At 59.7% G+C, this 24,817-nt stretch overlaps 1 protein-coding gene across 5 annotated transcripts; it reads right to left on the bottom strand.

Annotated features, from left to right (window-relative positions):
- Positions 1-488: 488 nt before the first annotated feature.
- On the bottom strand, positions 489-23,252 carry Grin1 (glutamate ionotropic receptor NMDA type subunit 1). Of its 5 annotated transcripts, XM_027936445.3 has the most exons (21): positions 22,995-23,252; positions 20,521-20,655; positions 17,549-17,725; positions 15,388-15,450; positions 14,494-14,594; positions 10,507-10,628; positions 10,268-10,442; positions 9,242-9,386; positions 9,061-9,144; positions 6,965-7,106; positions 6,755-6,882; positions 6,336-6,500; positions 6,145-6,263; positions 5,916-6,028; positions 5,697-5,845; positions 5,445-5,602; positions 5,100-5,261; positions 4,747-4,856; positions 4,502-4,647; positions 3,138-3,248; positions 489-557 (listed from the first exon to the last, which is right to left on the bottom strand). In XM_027936445.3, exons 1-21 carry the CDS (start codon positions 23,250-23,252, stop codon positions 489-491), a joined length of 2,832 nt encoding a protein of 943 aa, XP_027792246.1. The 5 variants fall into 5 exon arrangements, with proteins under 5 accessions (XP_027792246.1, XP_027792272.1, XP_027792291.1 ...); XM_027936471.2 differs by lacking the exon at positions 3,138-3,248; XM_027936455.2 differs by lacking the exons at positions 489-557; positions 15,388-15,450 and adding an exon at positions 796-912.
- Positions 23,253-24,817: the final 1,565 nt, after the last annotated feature.

Raw genomic sequence — 24,817 nt, 5'->3', positions numbered from 1 at the left:
GGGGGTCGGGTGGGGGGGGGAGGGGTGTGGGGGGAGGTGCAGCAAAAAGAGGAGAGGGGTGGAGTTAGGCTGCAGAGAGCAGAAGCTGGAGGAGGGGAGACTCAGCCAGCTGGGGCCATGGGCCCCCCTGTGGCTTAGGGTGGTGACTGGGGGTAAGGATGGGGCTGCCATCTCTGCCCCAAGCCCCTCTGCCTGGGGCCACTTAGGCCCCTCGCCCCAATGCTCAGAGCCCCCAGGGCAGATCCCTGCCTCTGCCGGAGCGCCCTGTGGCCCTGCCCAGCCGGCTCAGCTCGGCCTGTCCTCAGCCGCTCCGGTCCGCACCTTGATCCAGCAGGGGCTGCCCGCCAGGCAGCAGGGCGGGCGGACGGACGGGAGGCCCAGGTGGGCAGTCTCTGGGGCGGGTGGGCTTCCCTCAGGCCTTCCCGAGCAGCAGGACTCATCAGTGTCCTTGGCCGGGCTAACTGGGCAGGTGGGCGCCTCCGGGGGCCTCACACCACGGTGCTGACCGAGGGATCTGAGAGGTTGAGCGGGCCCGTGATATCAGTGGGATGGTACTGCTGCAAAATAGAAATACACAGACAAGGCGGCCGTTAGCCCTGATGCCAGGGACGCGCGCGGGGCCGGGACAGGGTAGACCGGCCAGCCGGCCGACCGGCGGGCGGGCAGGCGCGGCCTGGGGGAGGCTGGGGGTGCTCCTCCCCCGACCCCGTCGTGTTCCGGGGCTCTGCGTGGCCGGCCGCTGTCCCGCGTCTGTCTGTCTGCGGGGGAGGGGCAGAGGAGGGCGGGCGGGGCGTCTCAGCTCTCCCTATGACGGGAACACAGCTGCAGCTGGCCCTCCTCCCTCTCAATAGCGCGTCGCGGCAGCACTGTGTCTTTTTGGTTTTGCAAAGCGCCGCGTCCACCCCCGGTGCTCTATAAATAAGAACCAACAATCAATACCCGCCGGCCCCTGGCCGCCAGGGATCCCAGCCCTGAGCGCCCAGTGCCACTCTGGCCCGGACGGCCACAGGACAGGGGCAGAGGATCTCAGCAGCTGGACCGACCCCACCCACCCACAGGAGCCCCCACCCAGGCCTCCCTCTGAACAGGCGCCCAGCTCCAGAGACAGGGTGGGAGCTGGGCTGCCCGACCCCGCCCAGATCCCAGTGGGCAGTGCCCCGTAGTCAACACTGCAGGAGGGGACCAGCCCCAGATGCCACCTGGCACCAGGGCTGGCCCCAGAGGGCGGTCCCTGGTGCCCAGGATCAGGCAAGGATTCCACTAGGAGTATGTCCCCAGAAAGGTACCATGCAGGGCTTTGAGCTGTATTTGGGCCAGCTCCAGGCGTTGGCGCTGGGACTCGGTGCCACCCTCTGAAAGTGGCCCATCACCTGCATGACTTCTGTGTCCCCCCCCTTTGGCCATCTTGCCCAAGAAGTGCTGTTTCTCCTGTCTGCAAGCAGACATCCTGCTCCCTGATTACCCCTACCCATAGTCCTCTCCCTCCCACTTCACAGCACCCTCTAGTGGGGACCCTGGCTCAGACCTTAAAGCATAGGTCCTGCCCCCATTCCCTGGCCTAGGCAGCCCTGAGGGCTGTGCTTCCATCAGTGGCTGGAACCTCCAGCTGCTCACAGCCCTGGGACCCTCACTATGCATGCGTCCTCTCTGTGCCCAGCCCCTGCCTCAGGGAACTGAGCAGCCAGTCGTCACAGGCCTTCTTGGGGCATCCTGGTGACTTCGCCCTGGGCCAAGTCCTATCTGTGTCCTGGAGGTCTGCCCCACTTCCTGTATAAGGGTAGGAGCTGAAAATCCCAATTCCTCTCCAGGGTATAAAACCCCTTTGGGTGATGCTGCCCATGGGTAAGAGGGCCTTCCTGTGAACTGGAGGTCAAATTGGCCCCTGGGCTGCAGGGCAATGCTGACCCTCTGGGCTCCCTGGGACAGGGTACCTCTAGTAAGGCAGGGTCCCTTTGGGGACCTTTTTCTTTTCTTTGTACTGCAATTTGAACCCAGAGGTGCTTTACTGCTGAGCTACATCCCCAGCCCTTGTACTCTGATTTTTTTTTTTTTTTATTAAACTAAGTTGCCTAGGGCCTCCATAAATTGTTGAGGTTGGCCTCAAACTTGTGATCCTCCTGCTTCAGACTCCCGAGTCACCCGGATTACAGGTGTGCTCCACCACACCTGGCTGTGGCCCTTTTTCTTTCTGAGTGCATTTCCAGTGCAATTTCAAGCTGCCCAAGGCAGGAGACAGGAGTTTTGGTTCAAAAGGCAGAAGGCCTGGTTCTGACAGTGGCCCTGTGAGATTCCTGGGGGTCAGAACAGAGGTGCCTATCAGCATCCCCTTCCGGAGTCTCCATCTGGGAACCTCAGTATCATCCTGGGCTCTGTAGGTCAGGGCTACCCTACCTGCTCTCAGACCCTCTGGGGGCTGCGGCCTCACCAGCAGTGTCCTGTTCAGCTCAGGGCCGAGCCACCCTCTGGTCCCGCCCCATTCCCCACCTGACAGTCCCCTGAGCCGGGGCCAGTTCCAACACCGGCCCCCAGCCATCCACCCAGCTTGGCCCAGGCCCGGCCCCCAGCCCCGGCCCACACAGAGACCACATGGAGGGTGCGACAGGCATGGCTCTGGTGAGACAGGTGAGACAGGTGTCTGGGGACATCACAGCCACCCCCTCCAGAGCCCTGCAGGGCAGGAGTGAGGGTGGCAGGGCCCTCTGAGGGAGGCGATAGAAACAGGGATGTCACAAAGAAGTGGTGTGGCCTCCTGGCAGGGAAACCTGGGACATGATGTTCTGAGCTCTCGGCTGGGCGCAGCCGGGGTGGTGAGGCTGACTGACTGACCAACAACATGAGACGGCTTCAGGATGGTGTGTGGGTCATGGCATGGGCAGAGGGGTGGGCAGACTAACGTGGAGACACAGGGGGAAAGCTGAGGACAGCGAGGGTGGGGAGAGGCTTGAGGAGCCCCAAAGGACAGTGCCCGCATGGGGGCAGAGGGCTGACTTGACTTGGGGTGCGGGGCTGACGGGGGCAGAGGCACAGACGGCCCGGGGCTGGCGGTGGGAGCAAGGGTGGGATGGTGAAGGAGAGGGAGACAGACATGGGGCGAGGGAGGAGTTGGCGACGTGGGACTGGGGTGCTCTCCCCCTTACCGTGTCTTTGGAGGACCTACGTCTCTTGAAGCTGGATGCCAGGGTGGAGGTGATAGCCCTAAATGTGGCTTTCTTTTTAGGGTCAGGCTCTGCTCTACCACTCTTTCTATCCTAAAATGAATATGTATAAGTGATTAGATGGCTAAGGGTGGTGGCCACACCTGCCCTCGCCTGCTCCTCGGGGGCCGCTGCCCGGCCTGGCTGGCCACTTGGGCCCTCACTCCTGCCTGCCTCTCTGTGCTGGACAAACAATGGATGGACTTTCGAGGGTGGCCTCTTCTCCTGCCCAAGGTCTCGGGCCAGAACTTGCTTGTATGGGGCTGGGCTTGAGGGTCCCAGCTGGCTTTCTTCCTGGGCGGTCCGCCTGGCTCCCTGGGTCCCGGGCGGCCCTGGCTTACAGGCGTCCTGAGGACTAGAGGAGCTGCTCAGGCCACACCAGCCCTTCTGTGCAGAAGCTGCAGACCCCAAGGGGCACACATCAAGATTGAGGAAGGGGCCAAGTGCCCAAGGCAGGTGTCGAGATGGAGTGATAGACAGAGGCAGCTCCCAGGATGTTGGCCTTGTGTCTGATGGCCAGCATGGCCCTGTGCCTGCCAGCAAGAGCAGTGGCTAGGTCCCCAGGGGACCTGTGGGGCCAAGAGCAAGAATGGGATAGATGAGAGGTGTGGGGCTCCAGCAGCCCCACCCACAGCCCTCAATGCCAGCGTCACCCCAGGACAGCTCCAGAAGGCACCCAGAGAAAGAGAAGAGATGAGTGAGCGTAGCAGCCAGGGCCACCAGGCTCAGACCTACACGGACCCCTTGCCCACCCAGTCCCAAGCCCCGTCTCAGGTGGGCCGTGGTGGGCCGTCCCACATGCAGCCTTGCCCCTATTGTCAGCAGGTCCCCTGAATTCAGCCTGGGACACCAGGCAGGAGTGGACCAGCCCCATTCAGGTTGCAGTCACGGAGCAGAAGGACACAGCAGGAAAGGGGGTCCCTTAAGTGTGTGGAGGGGGCTTGGGCGCCGGAGGCCCAATGCACCTGGAACTCACGCGCTAACACAGGTGGCCCGTCTTACCCTGCCTGCTTGCCTTCCTAGGGAATGGGTGCTGGCAGGCGACTGGAGACAGAGGGGTCAGGCAGAGGCTTGGAGTAGGGTGCGTGGCCTCCCTCAGCCAGCTTGGCAGTATGTGGCCACCTGCAGGCAGCCCCTGCCAGTGCTGCCCCTGTGCCCTGGGAGCACTCACCACTGCCCCTGGCCATGGCTTCTAGCTCCAGTCCTGCCCACTGGAGCCAGAGCCAGTGCCACAGCCTGCAGGGATGGAGGAGGGCCGTGGCCAGGCCGAGCCCTGGACGCCAGGCCTCGGAGGGTGGCCGCCCTACCTGCAGGTTCTTCCTCCACACGTTCACTGCGGCGAAGGCCAGCTGCATCTGCTTTCTTCGGGCATCCTTGTGCCGTTTGTAGGCGATCTCAATGAAAATCAGGAAGATCCCAGCCACGATGCCTCCAGCCACCAGCATGAAGACCCCTGTGAGCAGGAATCTGAGCCTCAGTTGCTGGTGGAGAGGCCACATCCCATGGCCTTCCCCAGTGTTGGAGCGGCCCTGGAGGGGAATGAAGTGCCCACCTGCCATGTTCTCAAAAGTGAGTGTCGCAGGGGCATTGCTGCGCGAGTCGCATTCCTGGTACCGAACCCAAGTCTTGTCCAGGTCTTCCATGAAGCCATTCTCATGGGACCTGGCATACCAGCAGGTCGTGAGCCGGGGAGGGGGTGGGTTGGGGATGCGTCCTGGGAGCGGGCGGCTGGGATTGGTCCAGGACTGTGGTGGATGGGGTGTGGTGTAGCAGTTCCTGGCCCCGGGTCAGCAGGGCCAGTGAGCTGCCTCCCAGCGACTGGGCACTGGGGAGGGGGTCCTACTCCGGTGGGGGAAGCTCCCGATCCAGAAGGGAGATAAGCCTCAGGTGCAAGGGCAAACTCACTTGAGAATGGACAGGGAGACATTCTGCTTCCAGGGGCTGTCCTTGCGCATGCCGATGCCGAAGCCAGAGCGGAAGAACAGCTCGCCAGTGGTCACCAGATCACACTTCTGCGAAGCCTCGAACTCCAGCACCGCTGAGTCCCAGATGAAGGCATGGAGTTTGCTGTTGGCAGAAGCAGGGTCACTGGAGTCCCCACGAGTGTGCTCCCCCTGCCCTGCTTGCACGCCCTCGCCTTAGCAACTGGACACTCTCCTTGATCATTTTAACTCTATGAGTGGACACCCCCTTTGCCTCTCCCCTCACTGCCCTGTCCCGCCAGGGTGGCCTCCCCATCAGGCCGCTCACTTGTCCCGCACGGCCTGGATGGCCTCGGCTGCACTCTCATAGTTATGTTTCTCCATGTGCCGATACATGGTGCTCAGCTCCACCTGCCGCCGGAAGTAGATGTCCACCGAGCTCTGCTTCACAGTAGCATAGATGAACTTGTCCGAGGGGTTCCTGAGCTACATGGCAGAGGGTGGGCTCATGGCTGCTCCCCAGACCCCACCCGAGGCAGAATCCCTCCCCTTCAGCCTCCCATGGCTCTCAGGGCCTCACCCGAGGGTCGTTGATGCCTGTGATACGCTCCTCCGGTCGGTCCAGGACCAGGAAAGCCGCCAGGTTGGCAGTGTAGGAGGCCACAATGATCATGGCAAAGCCAGCCCACACCATGCCCAGGATGCGTGCGGAGAAACTTCTGGGGGCACCTGGGGGTAGAGGTTTGGGTCAGCTCCTGGAGGCAGGGATGGAGCAGACAGGGACCACGCACAACCTCACCTTCCCCGATGCCGGAGTTGAGCAGCACGCCCCAGGAGAACCACATGGCAGAAGACAGGGTTAGAGCATCCTCCTCCTCCTCCTCGCTGTTCACCTTGAACCGGCCAAAAGGGCTGCAGGGCACAAAGGGCAGGCGGGAGAGAAGGCGGAGAGGCAGCCCTGCCCCTCCCCTGTCCAGTTCAGTCTGCCCCAAAGATGGGGATGTCCAGGCCCATCGTGTTGCTCTCACCTGAAGCGGTCCAGCAGATAGAGCATCACAGCTACCACGTGCACTGACAGCCCCACCAGTAGCCACAGTGTGCTCTGAAAGGGCTGCATGAACGAGTCCAGCGTGCTACGGGGTATCTCCTGCAGGTGGACAGGTGGTCAGTGCTGCCTGGACTTCCAGTGCCCTTCCACCACCACCCAGCCCCTGCCCACCTTTTTGACCAGAATGGTCAGGCCCTGGTACTTGAAGGGCTTGGAAAACTCGATGTATTGTGCACGCTCATTGTTGATGGTCAGCGGTGCCACAATCATGTCCGCCTGCCCACTAAGCAGCTCGCCCATCATCCCATTCCACTCCTTCTTGTTGCTGTTGTTCACCTGTGGGAGACAGAGCCGATGTGGTTGGCACAGCTTCTGCGACAGGCGCCCCGACCCTGGATCGGCCGAGCACATCACAGGGGATGGAGGGGAGTGGGGGGAGACGGGGGCGGGAGGGTGCTTCTGTTCCAGATGAGCCCCAGCCTGCGGCCCCTCCCACTCCAGGTCCCACCCCCGCCTAAGGCCACGCCCGTTAAGGCTCCGCCCAATCCCGCTTCAGGCTCCGCCCCCACTGCCCACGCGGTACGCCATACCCGTTCCTGTGTGCCGAACTTGCCGTCTGCCACCAGGTGCACCTCATAGGTGAAGTTCATGGTCCGTGCCAGTTTAATGAGCAGGTCAATGCAGAAGCCGTAGCAGCACTGAGGCACCGTGTGACGTGCTGGGGGTTTGAGGGGTGGTCACCGCAGGCTCCCGGTTGCTGTCCCGAGTCCTGCCCCTCCCCCACCGAGCCCAGCACTCACGGCTGCCTGGAGACGTATCGTTGGGCCCAGTGCAGATCACCTTCTTGACTGGGTCTCCGTTGACTGTGAACTCCTCCTTGCACGTCCCATCGCTCAGTGTAGGCTTCACATACACGAAGGGCTCCTGGTGGATGGTCACGATCTGGGGGAAGACAAGGCCCGGCCTGGACCACCGGCCCTCTGTGCCACCTGGCATTGCCCTCTCAGCGCACAGCCCCCCAGGCACCGCTCCGAATCCCCGTCTGCCATCACCGGGGGCGGGCCCTGCCTGGAGCCTTCCCACGAGGTTTGCCACCCAGCCACACGGGGCTCAGACTCCCGGACCTCCTGCCTGACGTTGTGAGCATCTCCTCATCACCCTTCCCTTTCCCCAGGTACTGGGTACCTTTCCTGGCCTCTCAGGAAGGAGACATTTCCCGTTCCTCTGAGCCCACCCCACCCTCACTGTGCCATGAAGACGTGAAGAGACCCGCAGGGCCTGACTCTCTCTCCTTAAGCTGTCCCCTGCCTCTCCTGGTCGCTGCCGCTGGAGGCCCACAGCCTGAGGCCCACAGCCCTGGGGCTGACCCCCGTCTTCTACCCCTGCCTCTCTCTGGTGCTGCTGTGTTCTGCCAGGTCCTTATCAACCAGGTCTCAGCTTTGTTCTCGCCTCCCTGTCCTTCAGGGCCCTCACTCTAGGGATGGGGGGATAGATACAGGTGGGGGGTTGGCTGACCAGGACTCTGGGGGGAGGTGATTTTGGAGTTGAGCCTGCAAAGTGGGCAGAGGGGCAGGTGGATCAGGCAGGACTGGATGGCAAGGGTGGGATACATGGTGTTGGGTGGGAGCGGTACCCTCAGCTGAGGTCTTGTCGGGGGAAGCTGGGGGAGGTGGGAGGGCCCAGCCTTACCTCCATAGCAGGCATGGTTAGATTTTTTCCCTGGCAGGGGAGAATTGTGAGCCTTTGAAGTGTGGGCTTGACATACACTTATTTACTTTTTAAGTTTTTTTTTTCATTTTTTTTTTTGTTATATAAGTAATAAATGTTAATACTTTTAGTGAGGCGGGAAACAAAGTTGTAGATACCCACTGCACTTCACAGCCTAGATGCAGCCTTCTGACAGTTGGCAATTTTTTTTTTTTTTTTTTTTTTTTTGTGCTGAGCTTGGGATTGAATTCGGGGATGTTCTGCCACTGAACTACATCCACAGTCCCTTTTATGTTTCATTTTGAGACAGGATCCTGCTGAGTTGCCCAGGCTGGCCTCAAACTTGTGATCCTCCTGTCTCAGCCTCCCTAGTGCCTGGGATCATAGGCATGGTCCACTGCAGCTGCTACCTTCAGTGTTTTGAGTGATATTTTGGACTTTGCAGTGCTGAGTGCCTGGGCTGCAGGAAGATGCCACAGTGGTGCATCCCACTCTGTCATAGCAAAGGGGTCCAGAGTGAGGTCATGGGGCTATCTCCAGGCTGCAGAGGTGGGCACAGAGATCAGACAGTACTAAGAGACTTTTGACAACCTGGGGACACTAGGAGAAGATTAGTTGTGCACATTGCACTCAAGTTTCTGTCTCTGGTGGCCTATGGCACCAGAGGAGCTGGTGTGGCTCAGCATAGGGATGGAACAGCATCTGGGAGGAGAGAGGAGCCATGGGAGAGCCCAAAGGGGCCTACAGACAGGACAAAGGAAACAATGCTCTGAGGGAGAAAGTCAGCCAGAGGAGGGTGCTCCCAGAGCCAGGGGGGAGAAGCCAGCTGGAGCACAGGGAGGCCATGTGAAGAGCCAGACAGGACTAGGTCGGTGAGCACTGAGCCAAGGTCTGCGTTGAGCATAGAGTGACCACCCAGTTGTCCCTCTGTCCCCATCAGTTGTTCCCGAGGCTTAACTGGGACTGGGTCAGGATGGGTCAGGAGAGAGCCTGTTGAATGGGGGCTTCCTCTCCTCCCTTGGCCTGTTCTTTGCCTCCTGTTGTGCCAGGCATGTGGAGAGGCAGCCAGGAGTGGGCGGGGCCCATGTCCACTTCCTTTAGCTGACCTTACTGCCCTTTTTTCCAGGCCTGAGGGGGTTGGATGGGATATCCTGGGTGGGGATGCTGGGGCAGGTTGGCAGGGCCCCACCTTTAGTCTGGTAGACATCTGGTACCCTCGAGGCTTCTCAGTCTCTCCACCTGGCCAGATGATCTTCCTGTCATTAGGGATGACCTGGGGGTGGGAGTATGAGATGGAGGGTGGCCACGCAGGGGTCTTGGCCCCAGGACCCTAAGGCCCCAGCCCCCACCCCCTCATGACCCCCACCTACATGGGTGCCATTGTAGATGCCCACTTGCACCAGCTTGCGGTTCTGCAGATTCATGATGCTGTAGTTGGCAAACTTCCGGTCCCCGTCCTCGTTGAATTCTACACGGCCAGTCACTCCGTCTGCATACTTGGAAGACATCAGCACCCTGGGAAAAGGCAGCATGGTTCAGACCTAACAGCAGTACTCTTTCTCCCTGGCCTCCTGAGCTGCCCAAGCCACTCCTTCTGCCCCAGTCCCATGAAAGGAAAGATCAGCAGAGCGCAGACCCTCATGCTGAATAATGGACATCATGTGTCTGCCCTCACCAGATGGACAGCACAGCTAGTGACAGCTGAGTGGCTCCTAGATGCCAGACCCTGCGTGGGCTTTTTGTGGGTTGGGACATTTGGTCCTCATAGCAGCCATCCTGGGTTTACAGAGGAGGCAGAAGCCCAGGACACCAGGCCCATTTGCCAGCAAGGTGGGGAGGCCGACAGAGCCTGGCATCAGCTCTGACCACCAGGCAGTCAGTTCCATCTGTGTGTGTGCCCGTGTGTCGTACTTATTGGGACATACAAGTGAATGGTTGAATCTGTGCGCACATGTGGTCCCCATGTGGGGTGCACACCCATGCGTGTACTTGTGACACACGTGTCATGTGAAGAGTCTGTGCCTGTGTGGGGGCTTGTGTGTGTGTGCGCCTCGCCTGGTGTGCAGTCACTCCCTTGGGTCTCTGGCTCTCGGTGTCCTTGGGTTCCTTTCTGACCTCCTGGGTCCCTAGAAACTCCCAGTCCCCACTTGTAGCAAGAGCTGCTTCCCAAGGGCTACCAGCCACTGTGGGAGGCCCCAGGGAGTCTCCGGGTGGGCTGCCCTAGGACAGGAAGGGCCGAGCCACGGAGACAATCACAACTCCAGAGACAGCCCAGCTACGGGTGGCCTTGTTGGGCAGGAGGGCAGTAGCCACGGCAGTGAAGACGGTGTTGTGGGAAGGTGGGGACAGCAATGGACCGCGGCCTCCCCTGAGGAGTGGGCCGCTGCTCCGCCCACCTCTTGAAGAGCGGCCCGGTCTTCCAGATGTTGGTGTTGCCCACGCAGCCCCGCGGTGGGTCGGTGATGTTCTCCTTCTCCAGCAGCTCGTGCACCGCCTGGGCCACCACGCCCACCGCGTCACTGATGTGGGCTGACTCGTTCTTGCCATTGATGAGCTGCAGCCCGATGATGCCTGCGGGAGGGCGGGCTTAGAGCCTGCGGGGGCCGCTGCCCCGCCCCAGAGGCCAGGCACTCACCGTCGGGCGCATAGCGCAGGGCGTTCCCTGAGATCTCGCGCTCCCCCACCAGCCACACGTACCCCGAGCCCGTCATGTTCAGCATCGCAGCCGCGCGGTAGACGGTGGCAGCGTCGTCCTCACTGTGGGGCAGACGGGGCTGACGGGCCAGGACTCTGGCCCTCTCACCCAAACCTCTCTGCTGGGGTTCTGCATCTCAGAGCCTGGGCCTGCCCCACCCAGAGCCAGGCTGGGAGACCCCTGTGCAGGAGCCTCCCAGGCCGGTCACTGGCAACCTGCCTTTGGGGCAGGGATGGGATTAGACACCTGCTTACAGGACTGGCCGGGTCCTGGCCCTGGGCTGGGTGGCCCAGGTGGTGAGGGATCACTGTGCACGCCTGCTCCGCGGGCGCTCTGAGGCCTTTGTAGGCCTCCTTTTCACCACACCTCTACTGGACAGGCGTTCACACCCCCTCTGTCAGGAGGATGCTGAGAGATTCAAGTGGCAGTAAATGGGAGAGTGAGGTCTGTGCCTGGACTGTCCACCCCAGATCTCATGACCTGTGACCTTCTGGACAAGCCAAACCCCTCCTCGGATTCTTCCTGTTCAAATGTGCAAGTGAGAGGACTGGGGTTCCCTGAGTTGAACGCTGGTAGGAACCAGCCCCCAGGGAAGCTAACAAAGAAACACAGGCCCTCAGTCTTTGCTCTAAATGGCAGCTCTGGGTTGATGTTGCAAGCAGCACCTCACAGAGATCCAGGCAAGAACATGTGGCAGGAAGCGGGGCAGCCAGCACACAGATCAGAGGAGCCCAGCACCATGCAGGCTGGGGAAGATCCAGACCTGTGATGTGCCACTTGGAGAGTGATAAGCCTTATCAATCCATCAAAATCTCGTCAGACTACCTTATGAAACAGCTAACTCCAGTAGGGGAATTTCAGGAAAGTGCTGATGAGAGTGAAAAGTTTGGGAAGTGATTTCTCTACATCCTACAGAAAACTGATGAGAATTTAAGACTGGCACAAATGGGGTCTCAATACTGTGTTGCTCTCAACAACACTCATGAAGGAGGAGCCAAAGTGTGACTGGTGGCTGGGTTGCAACTCAGCGGAAGAGCACCTTCCTAGCATGCCCAAAATCCGGGGTTCCACCCCAGCACCACACACACACACAATGGTGCCAGGGTCAAGAATGCCTGTGCTTGCTGCTGCCTGGGCCCTGCCTTCCTGTGTTCCTGAGCTTGGTGCTGCTGGGTGGGTCAATGATCCTCTGCTGTGGGACTTTGACTTTTCTGTCCCAAGGAGCCCAGAGTGTGAGCGGAAGGGTCCTTGCCATCCCTGACAGGCCAGGGGCCTTGCCTGGGTTCTATAAGAAGGCCGTAGGTGTGTGTGTGTGGGTGATAGGTGTGCTGTGTATGCACAGGTGTAGAGCATGGCGTGTATGCAGTGCCTGGTGTGAACATGGTATGCGCACACATGCACGAGTATGTGTGCGAGGGTATGTGTGGTGTACATATGGATGTAGGCATGCGATTCTGTGGGTGCCTGTGTATAAGTGTGTGTGGTGTGTGTAGTGGTACACATGCCTGTCCATGTGTGCATGTGTGATGTGGGGCATGTGGGGGTATGTGTGTGGTGCATGTGCACATGTGTACACACATGTGCATGTGTGGTGAGGGGTAGGCACTTGTATGTGCAGGTGTATGGATGTGTATGACATGCAGGTGTGTGTGTGAGGGGCATTGTCTGTGTGTGAGTGTGCAGCTTGCACAAGGTCGTGTGTGTGTGTGTGTGGTGTGTGTGTGTCTAGCATGACAGTGTTCTCCTCCCTAGTCTGGCCTTTCTCTTAGAGCTATGTCTAACAAAACATAGTGTTTTTTACCTTGGGATCTGTCAACAGGCACCTCTCAGCCTGTGTCCCAAGACAGGGAATTCCCTGTGGCTGCAGTGGTGGTACCAGGGACCATTTACCAGAGAGAAAACCCAGAGAAAGTGTCCATTCCTCTGCTGTGACCTAGATGAAGAGGTTCCGTGGATCAGTGTTACATGTGATTCTCTGGTCTGGGTCCTGTTGGTCACCCCAGTTACAAGGTATGGATCAGGTAGTTGAGCTTGCTCTAATCTGTCCACTAACTAGAGGATTGAACTCAGGGGACACTCTACCACTGAGCTTCATCTCAGTCCTTTCTGTTTTATTTTGAGACTGGTTCTTGCTAATTAGCTCAGGCTGGCCTGGAGCTTGTGGTCTCTGGCCTTGGCCCCTGAGCTCTGGGGTCACAGGCATGCCCACCCAGCCTTCTGTTCCATCACACCCACCAAATCTCCCTTGAATCCTGCAATGAGGAAAAGAAGAACAAATGGATCAGAAAATAGGAGGGTCTGAGCAGGGCATAGCATAGGCCTGTCATCTCAGGTACTGGGGAGGTCGACACAGGAGGATCACGAGTCCAAGGCTAGTCTGGGCTACTTAGCCAGACCCTGTCTCAAAATAAATAATAATAAAAAAGAATTAAAAGGCTGGGGATGTAGCTCAGTGGTGTTAATTCAGCCCCTGGATTCAATCCCCAGTACTGAGGGAAAAGACGAAGGAGGGCCAGGCAGGGCTTTCCCTGGGCGGGGCTTACCAGGGCAGGGCTTCCCTGGGTTGGGCAAAGCTTGGGGGGGTGGGGAGGGTTTTTCCCTGGATGGGACTTTCCTTCAGAGGGGTTTCTGCAGCTCTGCCCCCTTGCCTGGGCCCAACTTTCATCCTTTCTCAGGAAACCCTAGCCTGCCATAGGTGCCCATAGTTGCATTCAAGGCAAAGGCAAGTGACCCTGACTCCGAGGTCTAGGTTTGCCACTGTAAAATCCAGAGTGCAGCGGGGAGTCACTGTTGTCTGCCACAGCTCTACAGAAGCAGGAGAGGCCAGGGGCAGTATGAGCCCCAGCTTCTGCCTTCTCGCTGGGAGTGGGACCCCTGGCCCCAGTCCTGCCGTCTGGGGAGGGGTAAGTCCTACCTTATGGCCTGAGGAGCCCTAGTTGGCCCCACCTGTCTGTGGATAGTGGGTGGAGTGCTGCAGGCATCGTGCCAGAGATTTTGTTGACCAAATGTGCAAACAGACCCTTGTCCTGTGACTGGGTGTCGCTGGCCCTTCCCTGCCATAGGACGGCAGGTTGGGTGCGTCCCTCTGGGCCTGAGGACCTGCTGTTTTTCTCCACTCCCAGCAGAGCTTTCAGGTTGGGGTGGATAGCGGGGTGGGTCCACCAGGGCCCCTGCTGTCCATGACAGGACTGCCATCCTTCCCAGGCTTCCTTTCCTGTCCCTGGTGACCTATTCTTTTTATTATTATTATTAAATATTTATTTTTTAGTTGTAGTTGGATGCAATACTTTTACTGATTTATTTGTATGTGGTGCTGAGGATGGAACCCAGGGCCACACGTGTACTAGGTAGGTGAGCGCTCCACCGCAGAGCCCCAGCCGCAGCCCCCTGTGACCTATTCTTTGCCTTCCCAGGAGAACCTAGTCATCTGCAACTAGGGCGAGTCCCCTGAGGGACTGTTCCAGAGGCGCTGTGTGGGGCTGGCCTGTCGAGGTGCAGCCAGTTTTTCACAGTTCCCTACCTGGTTTCTCGTCCTAGCTGCTCTGATCCTTCAGTTGGCAGTGGCGGCCCTCTCCCTCTGTGGGCCTTGCCACCTGGGCTCACCTGCCCACCTGCATGTCACTCAAGGTGTTTGCATGTGTGTCCTCCATGAGTCTTGGGATTCCTAAGGGCAGAGTCTTCATCCCTCACCTCAAGTTCAGTTCAGAGACAGCAGGCACATGTGGCTATGGAGGGGAGAGGGCCGGGGGGGATGGGCAGATGGAAGTGGCCAGCTCACCAGGTGTGGGAGGTGAGAAGGGGTTTTCCTCTATGAAGGTGTTTTGGAGGCCGAAGCTCACTTTGCCCATGGGTGCCCAGCCCTGGCTGAGGGTGGGCTCCGGCCCAGCACAGCCCTGAGTGATGTGGGAGGGCGCAGTCCAGCCTCACCTGGCAGAGAGGATGATGACCCGGGCCTCCAGCTCTCGAGCCTCCAGCAGCAGGGCTGTCACATTCTTGGTCCCAGGGTCGAACTGCAGCACCTTTTCTGCCTGCGATGTGAGCAGGAGTGTTAGCAGGCAGCTGGGGTAGGGGACATGCCACCTCAGTGGCGAGAGGGGGGGCCGAAGCCACTAGGAACCCCGAGGCAGCTGAGCTAGAGCTGCCGTGGCCTGCGTCTGCCACCTGTGCTGTCCACCTGCTTCCTCCTTCGGGGTCTGGCCTGGCCTCTCCTCCTGTCCGTTCTTCAGCCTGCTCACCGTCCTGCACTCACTCCTTGCTCTCCTTCTGCCTCCTCTAGCTCTCTCTCCACCTCACTCTTGTCCTCACTTTTGCACTGAGCATGCAAGCTGAAGTGGACCAAGATTCAGGAAGAGACGTGCAGCGGACAGGAAATAAAAAGAGTTTTGGAATGCACCCGGGAATGGAGATGGGGCCGACTTTTCCAAAACCGCGGGAGATCCTCTCAGCTCAGGCCTCATTCCTTAGGCCCCTGCAGGAGCAGCCGGAACCCAGCAGAGGCCAGGTGGGTGGGCTCCCTCCCAGGGTTCCTGGAGGAAACCCTGGGGGTCCTGGAGATTCGCATGCACTTCCCAGAGAGCAGCTCCTCCTGCGGCCGTGTCTGCCTCGAGGATGCAGGCCAGGGTCACAGCGGTGGGCCGTGGGCACCCACGCTGCCCACGCCTGCCCTCTCCTGCCTGCCTGCTGCTGCCTCACGACCTGGCTGTCCTCACTGCTCAGGCCTGCGGCTCGGCACAGCGGGGCCAGACAGCGGCCCTAGTGGCCAGGAGCCGCAGGCCGGGGCTGGCTAGTCGGTGGGTGGCGTGCACGTCCATGCATATATACCTTGGGTCCGCGCTTGTTGTCATAGGACAGTTGGTCGAGGTTTTCATAGTTCCTTTTTTTACTCTGATGAATAATGTGCACAGAGAAAATATGCAGACACAGAAGAAGATTATAAACGGTTGAAAATGACGGCGCTAAAGCAATCACACCACCTCCTCGGCACGTCTGCAGACGGGCACGTACCTGGAGCTCGCAAACACCGAGGCCCGGGACGGGGCTGGGGCCGGGCTGGAACTGGGGACGGAGGGGCACGGGGGGGCGGGGGCCACAGAGGCTCCTGCCACAGAGGCTCCCTACCACGGAGCTGTGCTCTTGGAACGGTTACTCTCAGGAGGAAGGGAGGCCCTGTCCGCATCCACTCTTTGGGTCCCGCCTGCCACCCCCACCCCTGCCATGCACCTGCTGTGTGGCCCCAGCAGTACCCACCCTGAGTAGGGAAGAGCAGCCCCTGGGGCACTGCCCCATGTCCCTCCCACTCCCCCCCATTGTCCTCCCTTCTGCCCCTGAAGGCTGAGGTGTTCTCTTTTCACTAACTGGTGTGCCCACGCCCAGCAGCCCACATGTGCACCCAAGAGTGAGCAATATGGGATATGTGTGCATGTGTCCTTTCGGGGTGACGTGTGTCCATGGGCATCTGCATGGGAATCCTCGATGGGGATGGGGAAGGGGGAGGGCCAGGACTGACGGAGCACATGTGTGTGAATGAGTTGGTGTGTGCCAGGGAGAGTGCACATGAAGAGGACACACTTGTGTGTCCAAGTGAGCATGCCCTTCCCGGACCACATGGAGGTGTGTGGAGGCAGGTGGAGTTTGGATCTTTCCAGGGAACTGTGGTGTACCTGTGAACATGCAGGCAGGTGGGTGGGCACACAGGAGTGTGATTATGGAGAAGCCTATGTGGCCGTGGGTGGGCATGCCAGGAGGGGAGATGCCTATGGGCACGGGTGGGCCCTCCGAATCTGTAGCCAGCCTTCCCTCCCAGACTTAGCAGTCCCCCATGACAGGACCCCCAGGACCCTCTGGCTCTACCTCTGGCCTCACCCCCACCCAAACCCTCTAGTTCCTCTGGGGGCAATGATGCCTTAGGGAGCCCAGGTTGCACTAAGTGTGGGGAGGCCAGCTCTGACTTCACAGACAGAACATGCCCCATCCCGTCTGGCTCCTGGGACTCCCAGCCTGGGCCTCCTCCCTCCTTCCTGACCCCAGAGTCACAGGTTCTGCTCAGTGCCCAGGGTTCTGGGAATGGGTGGAGGTGACCCCCAACCAAATCCTCCTCAGGCTGGCCACAGGCGTGGCAAGGCTAGAGGGGGTCACTTAGACCCCCAGAAATCCTGGCTCTGTTCTCTGGCCCTCTCACAGAAGGAGGGCTGGGCTGGGCTGGGCTCGGGTGTCAGTGTGTTCTGGGGTCGGGATCTGATTAGTCCCACAGGCATGCAGAGCCCAGCCCTGGGTGGGGGGAGGTGGTCCTGGTGGGGAGTGCCCCAGGCAGGGGTAGGCTGGCAGGTGTTGGTGGGTGGGGCTTTGGTGAGGGCAGCAGTGAGTGGGTGGGAGGAGGCTTCCAGAGGTAAGGACATGGAATGGATTCCAGCAAGAAGTGGGATAGGGGGGCTGGGGTTGTGGCTCGCCGGTAGAGCGCTCACCTACATGAGCGAGGCACTGGGTTCCATTCTCAGCACCATATAAAAAGTAAATAAAATAAAGGTATGGTGTCCAACTACAACTAAAAAAAAATAAAAAATAAAGTTTTGTTTTTTTTTTTTAAAAAGAAGTGGGACAGGTTCTTTGGGAAGGGACATGGCAGGGTGACCACCACCCTGGTGAGCCGCCCCAGGGCAGAGGTTGGGACTCTGGACGGTGGGAGGGCAGGCTGGCCGACTTTCCTGGGGCGAGGGGCCTGCGGGCCGGCGGAGGGGCGGGGCAGGGGTGTTTGCGGAGCTCCAGGTGGTTCGGCCCTCGCCCGGCAGGGACTGACACGAAGGAGATTTCGACTAATGGCAAAAGCAAGTGAAATGAGCCGAGGACAGGCCGGGGCGGGCGCCGCCAGACGCGGTGGTGCTGAGCATGCAGGATGGAGAGAGAGGTGTTCACAACGAGCCACAGACACGGCGCGGCCCGCCTGCTCCTGCGCGCCCGGGGCGCCCCGCCGGCGGCCGGGCCTCACCTTGGATTCGCGCTCCTCCAGCAGCGTCTCGAGGCGCTTCTGCGCAGCCCGGCCCTCGTGGTCATCGCTGACCAGCAGGATGATGTGGTTCCAGCTGTAGACACGCATCATCTCGAACCAAACGCTGGACTGGTGAGAGTAGGGCGGCACGGTGCGCAGGAAGCTCAGGTGGATGCTCTGTTGGTGGCAAAGGGTGCTGAGGCCATCGCAGCCCGGACCTGACCCGCCTGGCTGGGGACCCCACATCTGCCAGCTTCTGCCTCTCAGACTGGGGACCTGCCTGACTGGGGACCCCACGTCTGCCGCTCTGCCCTCACAGCCTGGAGGATCCTCCTGACCCAGGGACCCTATTTCTCCTACTCTGCCCTCACAGGGCTGGGGACCCTTCTGACCCAGGGACCCCACATCTCCCACTCTGTCCTCACAGCCTGGGGGACTCTTCTGACCCAGGGACCTCACATCTCCCATTCTGTCTTCACAGCCTGGGGGACCCTTCTGATCCAGGGACCCCACATCTCCCACTCTGCCCTCACAGCCTGGGGGACCCTTCTGACCCAGGGACCCCACATCTCCCACTCTGTCCTCACAGCCTGGGGGACCCTTCTGACCCAGGGACCTCACATCTCCCACTCTGCCCTCACAGCCTGGGGGACCCTTCTGACCCAGGGACCCCACATCTCCCACTCTGTCCTCACAGCCTGGGGGACCCTTCTGACCCAGGGACCTCACATGTCCCACTCTGTCCTCACAGCCTGGGGGACCCTTCTGATCCAGGGACCCCACATCTCCCACTCTGCCCTCACAGCACTGGGGGGACCCTTCTGACACGGGACAGTCCCTACTCCACTGTCCTCATATTTCTCCTCCCCCCTCCCCACATTTGGTCTGAGAAGTGGAGGTTGGTGTCCCCAGCAGCAGGCTGACAGATCAGGTGTCTGTGAAATTGTTCCTGGGGGAAGCTCATCACCTCCCCAGAAGCTTGCTCCCTTGAGGGACACCTCAGCTCATAAACTTCTGGCTAATGTGAGCATCAACATGACCCCACTGGGTTGCACATGGAGTCTGCCAAATTCCAATGACTATTTATTAGGAAGTCTTCAGTCTCAGGACAAATGTCTCTTTCAAGTCCAGAGGCCCTGACTCCATTGTACACCATGTTGTACAATGATGTACCTGTTGTACGCTAACTGCCAGGGGCTCTCTGAGCCTGTCCGCATGAGCACTGTCCCTTCTGTGTCCCTGCAGCCCAGGCTGAGCTCATGGTCTTCTCAGGCTCTGGGATTCTTGTTCATGGTTCCTTTGTGGTGGCCTGCAATAGTGCTTTGAAGTACAAGCTTGCTTCCTGTCTTTGTGACATGGTGTAGGCAGATTATAATTGGGGTTCAGCTGGCTTATGTGCTGGGCACAAGGCTGGTTGTGGTTGGGACCATGAGGCCAGGCTGTGGTGGTGAGGTTTGGCCCCCACCTTTGGCCCATGGAGTTGACCCTTGGTTGGCGTCTGGCTGCCCCTGTCTGTGGAGTCCCTTCTGACCTCTTATTGCTGCAGTTGCCTTTTGGGGTGGGGCCATTTCTCTCTCTGCATGTGAGGCATTGTTGCCAAGGAGGGGAAAGAGGCAGCGGGCAGAGGGTTCCAGGATGAGAGTCTTGCTTCTCGTGGTTGTGGGCAGGGTGAGGAGCAGTTTGCTTGCCTCAGTGAGCAGGGCTTCAGAGCTCAGGAGGAGTGGCTGTTCCAGACTCTGTGTGGCCCCCTCTCTCTGGGGTCCTCCTGGATGACCCTCCTCTGGCCCAGGGAACCCTTCCCCTCACCTGAGAGGTGGAGGCAAGCTGACTGGGGCTCAGGTTTCCATGGACATTGTTCCTGAAGGCAGACCCACCCGGGTCCTTTCAGACATGCCTGGGTTGCTCTCTGCCTTAAGGCAACTTGATTGAGAACTGTGGGCTTTGGGCAGGAGGAATTTGGAGAGGACAGGAAGGCCTGGAAGTCCAGCTACAGAAACCAGCCCAGCCCTCTGGACTGGGCACCAATACTCTGGTGAGTGGCCTCCCTGGTGTGTCTGTGGGTGGCCCTGTGCCTGTGGGGGATGAGTTGCAGGCTGTGGTGCCCTTAAAGCCTCCCAGCTGCTGGGACCTCCCAGAATCCTGGCCCACCAGGTCTGCATGCCTGGTCAGTCCCTGCGCCTCTCTGGGCTGCAGCACCCTGTGAAGCTGGCTGGAAGGCCTCTCTGCCCTTCCTGGGGCTGCACCAGATTGGACGGAGACCTGACCCTGGCCTGTGGCTGAAGAATCTCCAGGATGCTGAGATGGGGTGCCTCCATCCCCAAGGCACAGAGCCTTCTGCCATGAGCTACTTGGTCTGTCCACCCCACACCATTTCCCACCCACACCCTGTGGTGAACAAGGCTGGTGACCATAGCCCTCCTGAGTAACCCTCTTCTATCCAGGTGGATCTTCCTCCTGGACGCCCACCCCCCCAGCTCTCCCACTGCCCCCTGCAGTCTCTCTGTCCAGGAAGCCTCCTGGCCTATCCCTTCTCCAGCCCACGGGGCCTTCTCCTTCCCCAGAGGGGGTGCTGTTGGCACCTTTTACTCCAGTAGGCCACCTGCCTATGCGTAAGACTGCAGGGATACCTGTGTGCACAAGCATGTGTGTGGGAGGACCAGGTGCCTGTGGTGTATGGGGTGCTTGTGAATGTGGACAGTGTGTGGGGGTGCCAGAGCACAAACCCCAGTGCACAAGTTGAGTGGGTGAGTGAGTACAGTGTTTGGAGGTGACAGGAGACAGAGTGTGGTGCAGGCGTGGATGTCTCTGAGTTCAGGTGTGAGTGTGTGTGTTGCCTGGAGGCTCCTCCAGGGTAGTGGAGCACCCTGCCCTGCCCTGACCCAGTGCTTGGTTCCATCCTGTGTGGGGCAGCAGCCAATGGCCCTGGGCCATGCAGGGCTGAACATGGGGGCCAGAGAGTCACCTGGGCTTACCTTGTCTGAGTAGATGGACATGCGGGTGGTCAGCCCCAAGACGGGGATGCGGTAGAAGCCGGCTGTGTAGGAGACAGGCGTGGGAGTGAAGTGGTCATTGGGAGTAGGTGGGTGGCTAACTAGGATGGCATAGACCTGTGGACATAGGAGAGAAGGTCAGCTCCATGGGGACCAGGGGCATACAGAGTCTGGGCCTGGAAGGTGGTGTTATTTATGTGCAAATAACCCCAGATACCCAAGAGGCTTCACCCTTGGCAGGTCATATGAACCTACCATAGAGACTGGTCAAGCAAGACTCCAGGTGCCAAAGGGACACATGCAGGGAGCTCCAGTACCTGCCCAGCTGGCCCCTCAGGCCCTGGCCCTGCTGACGAGGGACCCAAGGGGCTGCCCTGAGCATGCCAGGAGATCTGGGTGGGGGAGGCCTATTCTCAGGTTTCCCTGGGTCTGCTCATGTCCTCGCCCTGAGCATGGGGTGCACTGGGTGGCCTGGGGGGAGCAGCTGGTCCTGCATCATGCTGACATGGACACCCACACCAGCCTCTGAGCCTCCCCCTGGTCAGAAGTGGTTAGAGCTCAGGGTCCAGCAAGGCAGGTGGCCCTGTAGTTTGTATGGGGCTGTGGGGAAGTTCAGCCAGGGGCTGCCACTGAGTACTGTGGGCCCTGTTGCTAGTGTCCCCAGGGGCTGGGCATAGGGTAGCATGACACAAGCCCATTCCTGACTGAAGCTGACCTCATCCCTGAGGGCAGATCCAAGGTCAGTGGCCCCTAGAGCAGATGTCCCCCTCTCCTCAGCCCCTCCCTAGGTGGCAGGAGGAATGCTAGGGCTCCGTGTCACTGTCACATCTTAAGGGACCATGTCTATCCCCAACTACCTGGGGCTCTGGAGCACATGTCCTCCAGTTTCTCAGAATGGGGACAGGGTGTCATGCACCTGCCCATATGACTGGGCTGGGGCTGCTGTGCTAACAGTGCCTGGCCCATCGGATGCTCTATGAATGACAGCTGAGCAGGCCCCGGCCCAGGAAGGTACGTTTCAAGGGAGTGATGGGATCCCCTCAAAGGGCCCTGCCTGGAACCCCGGACCGCACCCACCCACATCATCATCCCAGGTAGAACACGTGACAGAAGCCACTGGCCACAAGTGCTTTACCCAGTCCTGACCTTGGCCTCCTGGGCTAGAGCATGGGGGTGACTTTTGAGGTGAGGGTGTCCTGCCTCTGAGCTACGTCCCCATCCCTTTTTATTTCTTCTTTTGAGACAATGTCTCATTAAGTTGCTGAGGCTGGCCTTGAACTTACACTCCTCTTGCCTCAGCCTCCAGGGTCACAGGGATAACTGGTGTGCACCACCACACCTCTCGGTGGGGGGGCTTCTCAGAAACACTCTGTCATGGCCTCTGCATGGGGCTCTCAGACTGGTCCTCCCTCCCCCATCTTCATCTCCAGTCAGCACCCAGAGGTGCCCAACAGAGCAGCAGATGGGTGTTTGCATGGGCAGGGGTGCACATGTGCTTGGTGGGCCTCTGCAGGAGTTCATGAGCACATGCCAGGACATGTGTACCTTACATGCTCAACATGTCTGCACTTCTGGTGTGTAAGCACACATGTCATGTACATATTGTGTGCCTAATATGTCTGTATTTGTCCATGTATGTAAACACATGTTTGTGCACCTGGGCATGCCAGAGTGTCCACAGATGTGCATGTGTGTGCCAGTAGGTGCCTGAGTATGTGTTCCTGTGGTGTGTGTGTATGTGTGAGCATGCGTGTCCATGGGTCGGTGCTTCTGTCAGGGAGCACGTGAACAGTGCTTGGCCCAGTCTGCCCGCCTCTCACAGGAAGGGCTGCATTGCAGTGATCCTCAGGCTTCATTGGAATTCTGCAGGCGACTGCCAGGAGCGGGCTCCAGCAACATCTGGGGAGCCGCGTCCTCCCCCGCAGTGCTAGCTGCCGACAGCTCCCATGCTGTGCCCAGCGCCTCTCACATGCGCAGTCCCCACTCCCACCCCCCCCCCCCCGCAAGCACATTGCTCCCACACCTGGGATGCTTCCCCTTTCAGGCCTGTGGCAGGGGCAAAGGGAAGGGAGAAAGGGAAAGAATCAAGGAGCAGAAACAAAGATGGCCCCAGGCCCATCTTGTTCAGACACCTGCAGCGCACCTCTGCCCACCTACCCGAGGGCCTGGCCCCACACTGACACCATGAAACAAACCACCCAAATTGGCCACAAGTCTGCACAGGGAGCCCCAGAGCCCTTCTGGGGACCTGCCAAGGTGGCAGGTAACCAGTCTGGGAGCCAAGATGAGGAAGCCAGCAGACCCTGGTGTTTGGTTCCCAGTGAAACTAAGCCTCCTGGAAGAAGCCCAGTGGCTTGCTGGCGTTTTCTTAAGGGGAAGGAAGGGTTGGGGAAAAGGAATGAGCCCGGCCAGTGAGAGGATGGCGGGAGAGCGGGAAGGAGGGAGGCGGCAGGCACCTGGCTGGAGATGAGGTCCTCACACACCGACAGGGCCATCTGGATGGCATTGGGCTTGTGGGTGACCGAGGTGGCGTTGAGCTGGATCTTCCAGGAGCCGTGCCGCTTGTTGGCCTGGTTCACGGCCTCGCGGAACATCTGTTCGTGCTTGCGCGTGCTCAACACCGCACCGATGTTGACGATCTTGGGGTCGCAGGCGGCGCGGGCGAAGGAGCAGGAGAAAAGCAGGGCGAGTGTCAGCAGGCGCATGGTGCTCATGGGCTCCGGCCACCGCGGGCCTGGTTCTGGGCAGCACGAGTAAGGCGCCCTAAGTGCATGCCCCGCGGGGTGCCCCTGCGGTCCGGCTCCCGCTGGGCCCCGCGGGCGGGGGGCGCCGGGTACTTGAGGGCCCGCTCGCCGTCCGGTTGTGCGGCGGGCGCTGTCCGCGGTGCTGAAGCGGGACCCAGGGCCGCCCCGAGCGCCGCGCGCGGGGAAGACTCAGCGAGGACTGCTAGACCCGGTCCCGACGCTTCGGAGGCTGCGGCGACTGCGGCAGCTGCGGAGCTGCGAGCGGGACCAACGCGTCCTACCCCTCCCGCCGCCCCCGCTTCCCGACGCGGAGCCGAAGGGGGCGCCTCCCGCGACAGAGCGTGCGCCTGCGTTCGCGAGAGCACTAGCTGCGCGCGTGAACCGGAGCGCCCGCGTCCGCGCGTGTGTGCGCGCGTGTAGGGGTCCAAAGACAGCGACTGTGCTGTCTCGAGCCTGCGGGTGCCGAGCTGTGGAAGGTTAAAAGAGTCCGTGTGACGTTGTGCACCTGTACCCTTGCTCGTCTGTAAGCATGACTGGGTGTGTGTCGTGATGGTTTGTGTGTGTGCGTGCGTGCACGAGCCTTCACCCATAGTTCATTATATTTTGGGACCTAACTCTTACAGGAAGGAGACCCGGGGTGTGGAAAGGCCCTAAGCCATGCTTCTGGGGGAGGGACCTTGGGGCTCCCCTCCACCCAAGATTCAAAAATGTGAGAAAGACCTCATGGGCTTCACCATGTGACATAAAATCCCTCCAGAGGATTAAGAATAGAAGGGGTGACAGTGGCTGCTCCATCATGCAACCATACCTTCTAGGAGAGTCTTGGGACTTGGATCCAACTAGCTATGAAGACACCAAGGCCAAAGGGAGCTGAGTAGTCGGGACTAAGTTAAGACAGGAGCATTACAGGGGCTCCAGCATGCCATGTTTGGTTTAGGCATTGCTCATGCCCTGCATGTACTCCACACCGGGTCCCCAGCCACTCTTCTGGTGTGTCAGGACTCCCTTCCCAGACCCTCCCTTGTCCCTCTGTTCCTTATGATCCTAATTCCCTGTCCCCATCCAGCCCTGGAGTGTGCTTCCCCCTCCCAAACTCAAAGGACAGATGAAGCTCCGCCCCCTGCTGGTGACATCACTGTTTCCAATAGCAACCAAGGATTCTGCACATTCAACTGCAAAAGCCCCCAAGGGGGACAAAGCAGGGTGGTGTCCACATCTAAGTCTGTCCTAGCAGTGCAGTGGGGAGAGCTAGATCCCCTTCCAGGGTCACACTCCCTACTCCCCCTCCCCCCTCCCCCCACTGTCATCATACTCTGGAGGAGAGGAAGGCAGGGGGACCCTGGCATTTGCCAAGCTCCCTTTCTTGGCTCCTCTCTCAAATGCAAGGGAATAGCTGCCGGGAGTTGTGTGCACGCATCCTGCTGCGAGCTCCCACCCTGCTCTGTTCCGGGGCTGAGGAACACGATGGAAGGAACATCTAGTGCCTTGGGACCCTGCTGTTCCCAACAGCACACATGGGGGTGCTCAGGTCCCAG

This window comes from Marmota flaviventris, chromosome 13, assembly GCF_047511675.1.
Source record: "Marmota flaviventris isolate mMarFla1 chromosome 13, mMarFla1.hap1, whole genome shotgun sequence".
NCBI lineage: Eukaryota > Metazoa > Chordata > Mammalia > Rodentia > Sciuridae > Marmota > Marmota flaviventris.
Note: the sequence above shows the minus strand (reverse complement) of the source record. Positions and strands in the feature narration are given on the sequence as shown.

Excerpts from the sequence above, each read along its gene's own strand:
- Grin1 (XM_027936445.3), bottom strand. The coding sequence starts at position 23,252 with ATGAGCACCATGCGCCTGCTGACACTCGCCCTGCTTTTCTCCTGCTCC. Across the intron at positions 5,846-5,915 it reads CAACTCCGGCATCGGGGAAG|GTGCCCCCAGAAGTTTCTCC; the intron begins GTGAGGTTGTGC and ends CTCTACCCCCAG. Across the intron at positions 5,603-5,696 it reads CAGGCATCAACGACCCTCGG|CTCAGGAACCCCTCGGACAA; the intron begins GTGAGGCCCTGA and ends TCTGCCATGTAG.